The 16951-nt window shown below is 37.5% G+C and overlaps 1 protein-coding gene across 6 annotated transcripts in view; it reads right to left on the bottom strand.

The window, feature by feature from the left end:
- The window catches only part of GFM2 (GTP dependent ribosome recycling factor mitochondrial 2), a 48872-nt gene extending 31995 nt beyond the window's left edge, over nucleotides 1-16877 (bottom strand). For 2 of the 6 annotated variants that reach the window (XM_027100819.1, XM_027100820.1), the window contains exons 1-7: nucleotides 16747-16877; nucleotides 10444-10527; nucleotides 9137-9221; nucleotides 7061-7118; nucleotides 6505-6602; nucleotides 2468-2593; nucleotides 1637-1725 (exon numbers count right to left, since the gene is read on the bottom strand). In XM_027100819.1, the coding sequence (XP_026956620.1) occupies nucleotides 1637-1725; nucleotides 2468-2593; nucleotides 6505-6602; nucleotides 7061-7118; nucleotides 9137-9221; nucleotides 10444-10503 (516 nt within the window). In that variant the 5' untranslated portion in view covers nucleotides 10504-10527; nucleotides 16747-16877. The other 4 variants (XM_027100821.1, XM_027100823.1, XM_027100825.1 and 1 more) reach the window with 4 other exon arrangements.
- Nucleotides 16878-16951: the final 74 nt, after the last annotated feature.

Here is a 16951-nt window from a genome sequence, read left to right as displayed (position 1 = left end):
CCCTTCTCCTTCAAAGGTGTCAGCCTGCCCTGTGGTCTGAACGCCCTCTCCCACTTCCCTCTTTTCTCCCTTATTCTTCGCAGGTACTTCCCCCCCGATGAATCTCCTATACATCTAATCCCATCTTGGCATCTACTGATCAAAGTACCCAAACTAACACCATGTGTGTATGTGTGGGTGGATGGGAGCTGAACCATGAGAGCAAGTTGTAGACACCATGAGACTTTAATCCTAAATACTTCAGCATGCATTTCCTAAGAATAAGGACATTTTCCTACATAATCAATTTCAAAGACCACATTCAGGAAAATTTAAGTTGACACAATACTTTAATATATATATATTACATATTCAAATTTCTGATTTTCCCAGTGATGTGCTTTGTAACTTTTTCTTTTTGATCCAGGATTCAGCCAAAAAGGATATATTACGTTTAGCTTTCTTGTCTCTTTAGAATCCTTTAATCTAGAACAATTCCACAGCTTCCCCCCAACCCCAATTGTTCATTTTCCTTATGTTAAAACATTTTTTTTTTGAATTTCTGAAAAGTCTTGGCCAGTTGTTTTGCAGAATGTCTTTCAATTTAGATTTGTTTGTTTTCTCATGATTTGGGCCAAATATTTTTGCCAGGAATACAACATAGGTAATGTTGTATCCTTCTTAGTGCATCATATCAGGAGGCCCATGGTGTCAATTTGTCCCATTTTGGGGGATATTGATTTTGATCCCTTAATTAAGGTATCGCTTTTAGTAATTTTAAGATTAGAAGAACTAATGTGGGTTCTATATTCAAGATAAAGCCAATCTTGAGATTATAAAACAAATGGAGTACCAGCTAAAGAGAGCATAACTGACCCCAGTAGCAACAATTTTATTATAAACCCACTTTCAGGATTTATTCACGGAGTTATATATTAAGTTTTGGGAGAAAATCCTTCATGGGTCGCTCACATTTCTGCATGTTTTGTCAGGAGAGGCACTGACTGACTGCCTTTATTCTGGACTATCTTTTCAAAAATGTTTGTATAGCGAACAGTTTAGAAAGATATTGTATTTCCCTTCAGAGCAAAAGGTAGGTTGGCTTACAACCCTGGAAGATAATGTATTCCTTCAGAGCAAAGAGCAGGCACTTTTACTGCCCATTATAAAATACTTGCATTCTCTAAGCACAGGGTTCCACTGCAGCTGTCACCTGACTTCCCTTTGTCACCCTATGGGAATTAGGGCTTGAGGAACCAACACAAGGAAATGCTGATACTCTGGATATTGCTATTTTGGAGATTAATAAAGTCCTTCATCCCTGACTCAGAAATCTTGTGTCTTCTGCCAGAATCCATAAAACTATGGCAGACGAACTTGTTAGCTTTAAAGTAAGTATCTCAACCTCTTCACAGTTCTCAAAACTTTCATATTTCCTACAGAAAAGCAAACTTTACTTTCCCTTTTACTATGAAGTATATTATATGAGATCATATATAGATCATATCTCAATATTCAATTCCAAATTCCTTTAACCATAATTGGATTTATATGAGCTTACCAAATAAAGGGTTATAGTTAAATCAATCTGATGCATTCTACTTTTTTAAAAAATCATGCTGTTCTATCTTCACTTTACTTTGACAATATTTTTTACCTCTACACCAGCAGAGGCATCAAACACAGCCACTGCACCATCTAACACTCTTAGGCAGCGCTCAACTTCCAAGGTAAAGTCCACATGACCTAAGAAAAGGATGAGAAATGTAACACCTAAAATCTTTAAACCATCACCACCACCACCACCACCACGTGATCCAGCAATCCCAGTTTGGGTACATACCCAGAATAATTGAAAGGATAATCTCAAAGAGATATTTACGCCCCCATGTTCAGAACAGCACTATTCACAATAGCCAAGAGGCAGAAGCAACCCAAATACCCATCAATGGATGAATGGTGTGTGTGTGTGTGTGTGTGTGTGTGTGTGTGTGTATAAAATTTTGTATATATACAAAATGTGTTACTTATGGGCAATGGAATACTATGCAACCTTAAAAAGGAAGGAAATCCTGTCACAGGCTACAACATGGATGAATCCTGAAAAATTTTGCTAAGTGAAATAAGGCAGTCACAAAAGGACAAATAGAGTACGATTCTACTTATAAGAGGTATCTAAAGAAGTCAATCTCATAGATCTACAAAGTAGAATGGTGGTTACCAGGATTCAGGGGAGAGGACAAAGAAGAAAAGTCATTTTATGGGTATAGAGTTTCAGTTCAACAAAATGAAAAAGTTCTGGAGATCTATTTCACAATAATGCGAACATACTTAACACTACTGAACTGTACACTTAAAAACGGTTAAGACAGTAAATTTTATGATATATATATATATTTTTACCACAATTAAAAAAAACCCACACATACACAAACAGAAAAGCCTCAAAATAATGCAGCACCTCTGCATTGCTGAAACAGCACTATACCTGGTGTATCAATTAGATTGATTCTATACCCCTTCCAATCGAATGTAACAGCAGCTGACTGAATAGTTATGCCTCGTTCTCGCTCTTGAGCCATGAAATCTGTCACCGTGTCTCCGTCATCAACATCTAACCAGGAAAAAAATGACATAGTTAGGCTTAAAAGTATATTTTATAGGTCTTTGATATCTACCTGACATAGTTTCAGAAAAACTGTTCATAAATATTTGGTTTAATATTTAGAGCCCTTAATCATTCTCTAAATAAATCGTCATTCTAGAAAAAGATTTTTCCGCAGATGAGTAATTTTTCCATAAAAATAATCTTTCTGTAATAACTAAGATTAAAATCTTTTAATATTTTAATTTTACTGAACCATATACTTCTTCCATTTTTTTTCTAGTTTAACTTTCATTATCCCGTCCTTATCTGACGTTCCTCACACCTGATCCCTTGACAGGAGGCAGAGTAATGCCCTAAGAGCAGACAGACCAAATTTAAATCCCAACTTTATCACTTCTCTACAATCTTGAGCAAGTTACTTAACCTAGTTTTTTAAATATGGCTAATAAAGCCAACCTTGCTGGATTGTTATAAGAATGAAATGAGACTATATATATAAAGTACCTAGCTCAGTAAATAGTAGCTACATGGAATAAGGTAGAGACAAAATTCCTCCAAAGTTAAAGTCATCTTTTACAAACCTTTCTCATTACTAAATTTTCCTTTTAGGATTTATTTATACAAACATAAAGTCTTCTATAGTATAAAGTCATGGATAAAATTTATCCTGACTGCCAAAAAGGTCACTCAAATTACTCTGCAGGGCTTCCCTGGTGGCGCAGTGGTTGAGAGTCCGCCTGCCGATGCAGGGGACACGGGTTCATGCCCCGGTCCGGGAAGATCCCACATGCCGCGGAGCGGCTGGGCCCGTGAGCCATGGCCGCTGACCCTGTGTTTCCGGAGCCTGTGCTCCGCAACGGGAGAGGCCACACAGTGAGAGGCCCGTGTACCGCAAAAAAAAAAAAAATTACTCTGCAGTAAAATTCTTGAATTATGCATTTTACTCTTACTCTTATTCAGTAAAAGAAATGACAAAGAGCTGATCTTTACCAATCAAAATTCAAGTTATCATGGCCTTATACTACCACTGCTTATGTCAGCATTAAACCTCTAAAATGCTAGTTACTCCATATCATTTTTGTGTGTGTATACGTGTGTATAAATATACATACACACACAAATGCACCAACAGAGGGGAAAACAGCAAGAAAAATGTATCTGTTAGCAACTCCAAATATCAGTGTTAAAGAATTGTAGCAGTATTACCAGTTATTCACAATATAACTAACCGAGAAAACAAGCATCATTAAGAAGACAAAGACCAAATAACTAACCAGAGGTTCTAAATAAGGCAGTAAGTTTCTAAGACACTCAAAAAATAAAAATTTGCACAAAGATAAAGATCTTTATTTCCTATTATTATTTTTTTAAAATATAAATTATTTATTTATTTATTGGCTGTGTTGGGTCTTCGTAGCTGCGCGTGGGCTTTCTCTAGTTGCAGTGAGCGGGGGCTACTCTTCGTTGTGGTGCACAGACTTCTAATAGAAGTCCTCCTATTATTTCTTTATGATTACACATATGTTTAATAAAATCAACCTTGGATCAACAAATTCTCCCACAATTTGGATAGTTTCTAGGCCTCTGGCCTGAACCAGAAAAGAACTTCAAAACATATCTAGTTTATGTGTGTGTGTGTGTGTGTGTGTGTGTGTGTGTGTACATGTGTGTATATATATGTATCATATATATATATATATATATATATATATATATATATATTCCTAAAGTAGTCAGATTCATAGAAAAAGAAAGTATAAGGGTGGTTTCCAGGGGCTGGGCAGAGGGGGCAATGGGGAGTTGTTGTTCGATGGGCATATAGTTTGGGTTTTGCAAGATGGAAAAAGTTCTGTAGAATAGTTGCAAACAATGTGAATATACTCAACACTATTGAACTGTACACTTAGAAATGGTTAAGATGGTAAATTTTATGTTATGTGTTTTTTTACCACAATTAAAAAATAACTGTTTACTTGAAAATTGCCTGCGTCCACCTCATCTGGACCCTCGACTCAAGGATACACTCGGGGGGCTTCCCTGGTGGCGCAGTGGTTGAGAGTCCACCTGCCGATGCAGGGGACGCGGGTTCGTGCCCCGGTCCGGGAAGATCCCACATGCCGCGGAGGGGCTGGGCCCGTGAGCCATGGCCGCTGGGCCTGCGCGTCCGGAGCCTGTGCTCTGCAGCAGGAGAGGCCACAACAGTGAGAGGCCCGCGTACCTCAAAAAATAAAAATAAAAAAAAATAAAAATAAAATAAAAAAATAAAAAGGATACACTCAGGGAATGAGGGAAGGATTCTAATCAGATTCGTGATACAAAAGAGGAAGCCTAACAATGTTCAGTGTTTTGCTGTCTGTTATTTCCCCATTTACACAGGAATAAATTCTATGAGAAATTCATGTGCTTATACATTTAGGAACCTATCATCATGAAGATTCTAATCGTGAGTGGTTTTCTCCTCTATAAACATTAAGTCTCAACCAATTCCAAGGGTCTAGAGAAATAGGTCTCAATAGAGCACATTTCAAAATCACTGTGGAGCTTTTGAAAAAGACATTAATTTCTACTTCTGGTATTCTGGACCTGATGACCTCCATGTCACATTTCAAAACAAACTGTTTCACCAGAGATAAAGAAAGGCACTTCATAATGATAAAAGGGTTGATTCATCAGAGAAATATAACAATCATAAGTGTGTGTGAGTCAAATACAAGTTTCAAAATACATGATGCAAAAATACAGACATCCAGGCCATACCCAGACATGTTCAATCTTAATTTTCAGAGTGGAGCTAGGGCACTGTTATTTAAAAACAAAACAAAACAAAACAAAATCTTTAAAAGATACATGGGCATTAAATGTGCATGCCTGGTCAAGAACCACAGTTTTGGGACTTCCCTGGTGGTGCAGTGGTTAAGACTCCATGCTCCCAATGCAGGGGGCCCGGGTTCAAACCCTGGTCAGGGAACTAGATCCCACATGCATGCTGCAACTAAGGGTTTGCATGCCACAACTAAAGGAGCCAGTGAGCCGCAACTAAGGAGCCCTCAAGCTTCAACTAAGGAGCTCGCCTACCGCAACTAAGACCCAGCACAACCAAATAAATAATAAATAGAATTTAAAAAAAAAGAACCACACTTTTTGACATACTATAATAAAAAAGTAAATTCAAAACTTAGGTAAATTATACTACTACTGGGGGTTAAGGATTAACGAAATCCTTTCTTGTCCTGCATGGGAATTTGACCTCTGGTTAACTTTCTGGCTCTCTTCTCCTACAGCCCAGAAAACAAGTATGCCAACTGCATTGCTAGGCAACACACTTATGGAAAAAATAATTTCCAATTGGTAAACTACATCTGACCTGGGAAGAATAAATAATGAATTATAAATACCTGCTGAAGATACATAGCTTTAGGCTTCCCTGAGTGGGGTATGGCATGCCCCTTGTGGGAAACCAGGAAGATGACCCGCGGAGCTGTAACAAGAGATGCTCGTTCCTACGGGGCATGAGTCTTCTAAGCTAGGGTGGCTCCTGTGAATCTTGTTACCTTGCAACTAAGCTATCGCTTTTGGATGGCCAAAGAAGACAGTTCCCACACAGCTATGTGGACTGCTATAAGAACTTCTATAGAAAGAAACATCTATTGCTGGTAAGCTATGTTTCCTGTCTCACAGCCTTCTGAGTAGACCAGTGCCAACTATAGCCCAAGATAGTCTTGTGAGTCTGATTGTTTAATTGAACCTAAAAAGACCCTTTGGAGTACTGTAACTACCTTAACTTTATGCTGTGGTTCAGACAGCAGTGCCTCCATGCCATACTCAAGGTCTCTAGGTTGACTTCTTAATCAAAATATTTTCCATTGATGTTTTTTTCTAATGGGGGGGGCAGGGTGAGAGGAGGAATCCATTCTAACCTCCCAGTGATCTTGTGTATCCAGAATAATACAATATTCTTTCTGTGGTGGTAGTTTTCCCCGCATCAATATGAGCCATAATTCCAATATTACGGATTCTGTTTAAAAGGGGAAAAATTAAAAAAAGACATGTATTATAAGGTGGACATTACTAAAATTGTAAAACCAAAATATCTATGCTGCACAAATTTCAAAGCTGGTTGGTATTTCAACAATTTATATAATGGTGTAAAAACTAGAAAAATGGAAAACGTATCACTATCACATTACTCTGACAAAACAGCTAAGTAACAAAAGAGCTAACTACAATTTTGTGACTACCTTATATTAACTTCTATGAAAAGTGTGCTGTTGCTACATTAAAAATTTTTAGCATTGAACTGAGACAAGAAAATAGCTTTTAAGATACATACCAATATCTATTTATAGTTAATTAGCTAGGGCAGGAAGTTACAGAAATTAGAGCATTCACTAAATGCTGAATTAAGCCTATGTGAAAAACCTGTAACTTTTCCTGGCAGCCTATGGAAAAGACAATATCAATGACAGTACTTACTTAGCAATAGGAGGATTGATGATGGAATGAAGGGACTTGATATCATTTCCTATTAAACCTAATGGAAAGAGTGTTAAAATTCAACTGTTAAATTTAAAGAAAATTTCCTTTAATTTATAAATGAAAGAAATTAAAAGAATTTTAAGCAAATAGTAAAATTACTATTAAAGTAAATCCAATTAAAGTAAAATTCAAGCTAAATATAACACTCATTTACCTAAAATTTATTTTCTTGCAATCTCTAAAAAAACCTGTGGATGACAATAAAACAAGATAAAGTTTTTAAACATCAATTTCTAGATTATATCCTTAGAAAAATATAGATTTACCCCAATCTCTGCCACCTGCTACAATTTTATAATAGAATTCTATAATAAATAGAATTTCAAAAGTAGAATGTTCATAACAATAATCTTCAGACACTAGTAGATCTTGAACCAAAAAAAAAAAAAAAAAATAAGCACAGTCCTGTAAACCTACATTGTCAAGGCTTGAAGAGCAAAGAGTGATACTCATTATCAGCTGATAATGAGTTTTTGTACAGCTTGAAACCTACCTTCCCTCAGCAATTCCAAGGACACGATACCTATAAAGACAGCCTGGGAGGTATCACTGAATAGAAGCTATAATAATCTAATACTTGTAAAAGGCCAACTTGTAAAAACTAACAGTATTTCTGGAAAAAAAAAGTCCATAATGACTTACTCCATGCTTACCATTTATTCTATTAATACTAAAGAAACAATGAAGTTACATTTATAAATTTAATTTATACCTTCCTGCTATTTAAACCAGTTCTCCCAAATTTCCATAATAAATTATTATGACTTCTATTACATTTTGAAAACCTGATGGCAGTTTGAAGACTGAAAGATAATCTGTACTGCTATAGATAAATTTGTACGGGCAAAATATAGAAACCCAGATATACACCAATAATGCAGAACAGTAAATTCACATGCCTTTAACAAGTCACACAGCCAACTGGTATTTTTACTCCATTATTCTCACATGACAAAGATGGTAATGAGAACAGCTACAGAATGAAGCTACAGGTGACCCCTGAACAACACAGGTTTGAAGTGTGTGGGCCCACTTATCCAAGGATCTTTTTCAATACATGCATGCTACAGCACACGATTTGCAGCTGGTTGAATCTGCACACGGAACTGCAGATGCGGTGGGCTGACTACAGTTATATGTGATTTTCAACTGTTTGAGGGGTCAGCACCTGTAACCCCCTCATTGTTCAAGGGTCAACTGTAGTTTCACTAAGTCTCCCACATGCTTGCTTACTTCAAACACAAGAAGCACATTCAGAATTACAGTACAATTGACCTTTGAACAACCTGAAGATTAGAAGGGCCAACCGCTGTGCAGTCAAAAATCCAAGTATAACTTCACAGCCTGCCCTGTGCACACATCGTTCCTCTGTATCCTCAGTTCCGCATGGGCAGATTCAACCAACCGTGGATCATGTAGTACTGCAGTACCCATTTAGTGAAAAAATTCTGCATATAAGTGGACTCTTACATGGTTGAACTTATATCGAAGTTCAAATCTGTGTTCAAGGGGCAACTGCAGCCAATTCCTCAGCCTTCAGGCTTTTAATAGCCATATTACCTAAACTAATCTATTCCAGATAAATATTAAACCAAACTACTCGTAAAACCCTCAAAATAAATTATCCTGTTAAACCTCTATTAACAGAAAATACTTCTGTATAAAAACCAGAAATGAACTAGGAAAATCAACATTTTACAGCAAGAGCACTCTACAAGTAGACTCACTGCTAAACCTCTGAGCCGACCCTTCCCTTTGCTCAGCTCATGAGGATGGACAGCAGATGAGGAACATAAGTCTACTGGTACTACCACCTAGCATCTATCAGAATACTCCAACTCCTAATAATCTCAAGGAAAGAGCCAAGAAGTAAAAGGGAGCCACTGTTTTCAAAATGGTTGGAGACCCCTAATAAGGGAGAAGATTGCAAATGAGAGAGAGAGAGAGACAGAGAGAAAAGGGAGAAAGCAAGCAAGCAGTTTAAGTAAAATGAGAAGAACCTAACATTTGTACCTGGTAGGGAACTGTAATTTCTTCCAAGAAGCACATGTAGCCTTAATCTTTTTAGACTTGCCCTTATTTTTGAGGAACACATATTCTAGCGAGGAGAAAAAGAAACAACGTTAATTTTATTTTAGCATAACTCACTACTGTAGTTTTAACATCATAATTATGCTTTGAATCTCCATATAGTAGTCTCAATTTATTAACTCCAATTCTTTTAAAAAGTGACAACACAAAATTACATTACAATAAAAAATAAGGATAAAATTAGTACTGCTTGCTCTTTTGAGCTGACCTTAGATGATGGCTCTCCTAGACATGCAGCATTAGCATCACAGGGATCTTATTTGAAAGACAAATTCTCAGGACCCACTCCAGAGAAGAGAATCAGAAACTCTAGGGATAGCGTCCAACAATGTGTTTTAACAAGCCCTCCAGGTAATTCTGATAGCTGCCTTTTGAGAACGACCCTAAAGTTTCCAGAGAGCGAGAAAGGTTAAATAAGGTTGCTAACCCTGGATACCCCTTGGTTCTCCTTTAAGCCTATTAAGAGCTGGTGCGAGTCATGAACTCTGAAACCATTAGGTGTTTTCACCTAGATTTATAACAGCGGCTACATATTAGAATCACCTGGAGAGCTTTTAAAGGGGAAGGGAAGTTGGAGGAACTATAGCATTTTTGAAAGCTCCCCAGGTATCTTCTCCTAATATTCCCACATAGAGGTTGAATGTTCACCATCGATTTATTCCTGGACCACTAAATACACATTTAATGGCTGTCAATATATTTGGAATTGTAGTTAGTGTATGTAGTGATTTTGGGCTGCCACAATCTGCCTTTCATGATGTCACAGAATGCATACCTGTGCCTTCTGTATTATTTCTACATTAGTTACCAAATTCCTGGCAATAAAACATTATTATTCTAAGCAAGTATATTAAGAGTAGAGAAGAGACTCAAACTATTTAAATTTCTACTTCATAATGGCCAGGGTAAGACAGCATCACCTATCACAGGGTGTACAGTCTGAAAGCATCAGAAATGAAAACACTGAAGAAAAACTGTGCAACTCCTTGGGCTGCTAACGACCTCAAAAATGGAACACAGATAGTCTCAAAATGTTGCACAGGTGATTTTAAAGTAGCAAAATGAATTTATAGACTAATGATAAGGCATACTTCTTGTTGATTACAGGTTCCCCCATACCCCCTGTTAAGAAACTGTTGATATACTAGTATATGAGATACACTAGACCTTTGGGGAAGTCAAGTAACTGAAGCTGTTGAAGTACATTTAATTTTACAAGAAAAACTTACGTTAATGTGCAAGCTGGATATTTTCTTATGATTCACTGCAAATATCCTCAGATTGGACATCTTGGACCTCTAAGCTGTTATTCTCTGAAAAAAGAAATATACAAAATTACAAAACTAAATTTATGTATTACATGTAAGACATATGTAAGTAAGGCAAATGTAATATATTAGGTAAAAATGTATTACTTTTAAAAAGTAGGAATAATATTTGTAGCTATCAAAAAGAAAATGTGCAATTCAGAAAATGAAAGCTCAAACTAAACATGAGAATATGGTCCCTTATGTTTTCAACATCCTTTAACTCTTCAAGAAAGATATGAAGAGGGACCTCCCTGGCGGTCCAGTGGTTAAGACTTCGCCTTCCAATGCAGGGGGTGCAGGTTCGATCCCTGGTTGGGGAGCTAAGATCCCACATGCCTCGAGGCCAAAAAACCAAAACATAAAACAGAAGCAACATCTTAACAAATTCAATAAAGACTTTAAAAATGGTCCACATCAGGGCTTCCCTGGTGGCGCAGTGGTTGAGAGTCCACCTGCCGATGCAGGGGACACGGGTTCGTGCCCCGGTCTGGGAGGATCCCACATGCCGCGGAGCGGCTAGGCCCGCGAGCCATGGCCGCTGAGCCTGTGTTTCCGGAGCCTGTGCTCCGCAACGGGAGAGGCCACACAGTGAGAGGCCCGCGTACCACCCCCCCAAAAAAAAGGCCCACGTCAAAAAAACTTTAAAAAAAAAAAAAAAGAAAGATATGAAGATACTGTAGGAAAAGATATACTGAAATTACAAAAATATATCATACCAACCAAAAAGCACTTTTATGTAAAAATAAAAAACAGAATTAAGTATAGAAAGGTAAGCATCTACATGTTAACTTGGTAATTTCTCACTGATAGTATAAGTTTTTGGTTTATTTGTATATTGATTTTCCTAATATATTGATTTACCATATTTGTATATTGATTTACCATAAATATGTAAATATGTATTTCTACCATGTAAAAAATATACAGAAGTAAATCCTCTTCTTCTATGATCACGGAAACTAAGCATCTTTAGTTCAAAAACGTTTACTAAATATTCACGATGCATCAAGTACACTGTCAAAGCTATGAGAAATGCATGGAAGTATATGAGACTGAGGAAGGTGGGCAACAACAGAAAAGGTTAAACCACTGTGCACCATGTTATGTAAGAAGGCATGTCAAAACTCATTATTCTTCCTAAATCTGCTCCTTTCTGTATCTTAAGACAGAAACATTCACTACCCTTATTTAGGAAGTTACCAAGTCCTTTTATTTCCTAAATATATCTTGAATCTATTCCCCCTTCTTCATTTCCAATGCCAAAGTTCAAAATGTTTGCAAAATCATGCATGTTAGATCCATTCTAAAACAGAACAATGGATTCTACCATAACAGAATACAAAAAGCTCACTAATATGGTTTGATCCCACATTGCAACTAACCTTTAAGAAACCATCACTTGTCAAAACCTGGTATAACATCTAAGACGGTCCACAATTTTCTGAAAAGACTATTAAAATACTCCTCCTTTTCCCCACCACATATATGTATGCTGCTAGATTTTCTTCAGACACTTCAACCAAACATTTTACAAATATATATACAGTAACATAATAAATACAGAAGCAGATGTAAACTGTTTTCTGTTAAGCCAGGCATTAAAAAGACTTGCAAAATTGTAAAGCAATATAAAACACTCTTCAAACAAAATCATTTTTGTTTTTGAAAATATATTTTTCATAAAAGTATATTAATTACATTAATATTTAATGGTTTATTATTTTTAATGAATTATTAAAACATTTTAAAGATTTGTTTTCATTTCTGGTATTTGAATATAAATTACAACCCATACAAACAAAACTGTTCATTCGGACTCATTTTTAAGTGTGAAGGGTTCCTATAGACCAAAAATTTTTTAAACTTATTCCAGCACTGTGTTTCTTGAAGTGACTGCCCATGATTATTTTACATTATAAGTAAAAAAACAAAAAAACTGAACAAATGTTAGAAACAATAGCCAACAAAATCTGTGATCTTGTAGTGTTGCTTATGATGAAATTATCTACATAAAAGTGTGAATTTAAGGAAAAATATTAAGTAATTAATAGCACAGGTAATTCAGTTGTCAGTCTTAAAAAAGTAGTACTCAGATCACTTAAGTGGGAAACACTTCTTGAATCCATTCTTGACACATACCTTTGAAGTAAACAACCTCATCTTGTCAATTCCCTACTTAAAAACCTGTAAAGGTTCTTAATACAACAAATTCTGTCCCTAACTACCTTCACAGCCTTGTACTCGCCTACTCCCTACTCTATTCCAGGAGCTCTAGCCAAAATTCCTCTAAAACACTGCGCTCTAACACCTTTGCATGTAATGGTGCCACTGTCTGAAAGCAGTCCTCAAATTCCCAAAGTCACACACCTGGCAAATTTCTATTCAGTATTCAAGCCCCAACTTGGAAGCCTTTCTTAATCTCCTACAAAGTTTTAATACTACCTTGTCTGTGTTTTCATAACACTTGGAACTTATATTTACTCATGACAAATATGGTATTTCCACGTTATCTCCACTACTGGGAGCTGCCCAAAAGGTGGGATTTTCTACCAGCAGCCTAGCACAATTCCTCAAACATTTTTTTGACCTATAAAGTCATTTAGGGCCCGCCACTGATTTTCTTCTTCCCCATGGCTCAATGATTTTCAACAAAACTGGTTTCCTACTGGAACTATCAAGTGAGTTATTCTACAAGGCCCAGACCTCCTTAGGCCTTGGACAACACATAAGTGTAACAAAGCAGGGCCCTATGGGCCCTTCCCAGAACAGACTCCTCTCCCAAGTCCTCTGTCTGCCCCTTGTCTGTATAAAAACTTTAGCCTCCTAGGGCTTCCCCAAGTTCCAAAGAATAAATTTAATAAGAGAAGTGAGAAAGTGCAGAAATAAAACAGTCAAACAAGACAAAATAATAATAGTTTAGCCATTAAACAAAGTCAAGGACCTTCAGTTCCTCCTGAAGGGCTACAGATAATATTCTGAGCCATGTCCTTCGAGTTATTTTGCAGATACTGAAACCCCCACCAGGTGGAAGAAGTTAACTATATGCTGCCCACAAGCATGTAGACCCCAGAACTGTTGGAACCAAAAGGTTGATGATGTTGGCTCCCGACTATCTCACCACCAACCAGTCAGAAGAGTGTCCATGAGATGATCACACACCCCACAATCCCCCTCCCTCTCCCTATCTTTAAAACCTTTCCCTGAAAGCCTCTGGGGAGTTTGGGTCTTTTAAGCACTAGCTACCTAGACTCCTTGCTTAGTGCCCTGCAATAAGTGCTGCAGTTTCCTTCACCACAACCCGGTGTCAGTAGACTGGCTTTATTGCGCTCAGGCAAGTGGACTCAAGCCTGGTTTGGTAACATAAGTACTCACTAAAAACCGTGACACCTGATGGTATAAAAACGGCAAGTAATGAGAAAAAACAGGTAAATACCCATTCTACATTATCAACAAGTTCACAACCAATAAACAAAAGAATCCATGGACTATTTTTTTAAAAAAAAAATCGGTAGACTATCACGCCTGTAAGGCTTAATACACAAAAACAGGAATCACGGGACACTAAAGTATAATCACAACATACATTAGCATAAAAGCACAAATGAAGATGATGTTGCTGATGATAAAGTAATGTAGGAAAAGAGATTCTAAAGCATCAAGTTAAAATAGTGTTTTCATATGGTATTTGTTACTGTACTTAGTAATTTTTCCTAAATTAGAAACTTCAATTTAGATTTGTGTCATATTCACTGTTTCTTAAAAAAGTATCAAATATGAATTAGGCCAATATGTTCATTATTGATTAATGTCAATCCCTAATGTCATCTTTGCTCTTTTTCTCTTTATATTGAATAGATCATCTCAAGCTATCTATCTAAACATTCATTTTCACTACAGAATTTATGTCACAAGTTCTAAAACAAGCTACTTATCTAAATTTTAAAAATTAGTTCTAGCCTTTAACTTCATTCAAGAAAAAAGCTTGGCAAATCAACTTTTACTCGCTAAAAAAAAATGCTCAGTAAAGATACTCTTAAATTTAAGTCACCTGGACTGAAAAAGCCCCTTCCAATTCCCTGTTCATCTAACATTCATTGGAGCAACACAAGGAGTTGATTATTGGAAACATGAAAATGAGTAACACATGATCCCTATCCTCAAGAAAAATATTAGGTTTAACAATCCTGCATATCACAATAACAAACATTTCATTCATAATACTTTCTGCATGGCTCTTACTACTGTACCTGTTCTTCCTCTTTAACACAAATAAGCTTCATTTTTTAACACCATGCAATTTATAAAGCAGCTCTCACATCTCCTGGCTTATTCTTCTAAACTATACCAATAAATACTGTCAAAGTTTCACACAGATCGAAGGAATACATTTTTATGCTTCTGACTGCCAAAATGCAAAGACTGGGTATCTAGTATATACTTGTAGATGTACCAAAGTAGTGACGATACCCAACTTGGCTACTGCCAATTACACAGGAAGAAATTTTTTAAGAGCCCTTTTCGCTGACATTGATCAGTTTAGGCCATTTTTATCCCACCATCACAGCTGAAAGAACAAATGATAACCCACATAGCAATAACTTTGCCTCGTCTATTTCACACAAATCAAAATGTGACTATTGCTTAACCTCTAAAACATTTATTTTCTATTTCTGATTCAGAAGAGAAAAGAGCATTATGGCTTTGAGAGTTGTAAATGAAAAAACATTAGTTCACAATTTAAACAAACCTGTTAAAAATTTCTATAAACTGACAGGAAACAGGGTAAATCTCACAATGTTAAGCAAAAGAAACCAACACAAAAAAGTTCATACTATATGATTCCAATTACGTCAAGTTCAAAACAGGCAAAACGAATCCATTCTGTTAGAAGTCAGGATAGTGTGTACCCTTGGGAATGACAGTTACTAGAAAAAGGCAGGAGGAGGGCTTCTCAGGTGCAGGTAATTTCTTGATTTGGGTGCTGCTTATACAGGTATATTCAGGTTTTAAAGAATCCACTAGGAACGTTCATCTACAATATGCATTTGTCTGCCTGTCATAATTATAACACATCAATAAAGTCTTTTTAAAACTCTCCATAAACTCTTAATTACACCAGAAATGTCAAGTGGGCCCTTTACTTGTGGTGGAAAACGCCAGACTAGGCTTTACAGTCAAGAGGACTTGCTGGAGCCCCAAGTCTTCTGTGATCTCTGACAAGTCACTTCAAATCTGAGCCTGTCTTTTCATCTATCACATCACAGGATCCACATGAGAAGTAAATTCAATTATCAACAAGAATATATTTATTGTGTGTCTACCACTGCCTTCTAAGTAATAGGGTTAAAAGTAGTGAAGAAAAAACAATCCAACAATCCCTTCCCTCATCCTGTCCCTATCCTAATCAGTGGATACAAACAATAAATAAAATACATAGCATCTCCTATGGTGACAGGTGCTACAGAGAAGAATTAAGCAGGAAAGGGGAACTGGGGCAGTAGTAACTATAAAAAAGGAGCTCATGGAAGGTCTCAATAAAACAGTGACCTGAATCAGGTGAGGAAGGCAATACCAGGGGGAAGTGTATCCCAGGAAGAGAGATTACATAATTTACTGTACTTGAAAATATACAAACCCTAGTTAAAATTAGTTCGGGTTTTAAAGGAAATAAGTCCCATTAGAAGATGAAGCCTTAAAAAAAAAAACTGCCTCAAATCCAAGCTCTAAGACTTAGGGAGACGAATAACAATGACGTTCCAGACCGTGAGGGTAATTAAGGGAACTTCAACGACCATACATTAAAATGTAAAAACCGACAGCTTTCCTCGCTACCACTAGAGGACCACTAGATGCAAAACCACTCGGCACCGTCCTGGGCACCAAAAGGCCTCAGGAATTTCAGAAATTAGTACGGAAAAACAGGACGTTGTCTTTCTTTTCTGACAGCTGTTAAGGCCCAGTAATTTACTTTCTTCTACAGTTAGTTTTCATTCCCCTGCATCCTTCTCAATTGTGCACACATTACACACGGTGACAGGAACCAAGACCAGTCGCTCTCGCCAAAGGCGAGACAGAAAGGCCCACACATGGGCGGACACCGAGGTGATGGGGCGGGAGGCCCTGCAGTCCTCGTGCTTGCCTGGCTGTAGCATCCTGTAAGGTCGCCAGTGGCCATCGTGGGCCTAGGCACGCAGGAGTCACACGGCGCGGCCCCGTACCCACCTGGCACTTGGTCGCATTCCGGAGGCCGGCTTTTCCCCGCCGGGCTAGTGAGAGCCGAGGTGCGGGCTGCACCCAACAGTGCAAAGGCCTCACGTCGCGACGCCCTACCTCGGAGAACGCCCTACCCGTGAGCGGAACTTACGTATTCTTCCCTCTGCCTCCGGCGACGCCGCTTTTCACCACTTCCGGCGGTGCCCCACTCAAA

Source organism: Aethalodelphis obliquidens, unplaced genomic scaffold, assembly GCF_003676395.1.
Source record: "Aethalodelphis obliquidens isolate GAN/ISIS:26980383/991018 unplaced genomic scaffold, ASM367639v1 scaffold4, whole genome shotgun sequence".
Classification (NCBI taxonomy): Eukaryota; Metazoa; Chordata; class Mammalia; order Artiodactyla; family Delphinidae; genus Aethalodelphis; species Aethalodelphis obliquidens.
Note: the sequence above shows the minus strand (reverse complement) of the source record. Positions and strands in the feature narration are given on the sequence as shown.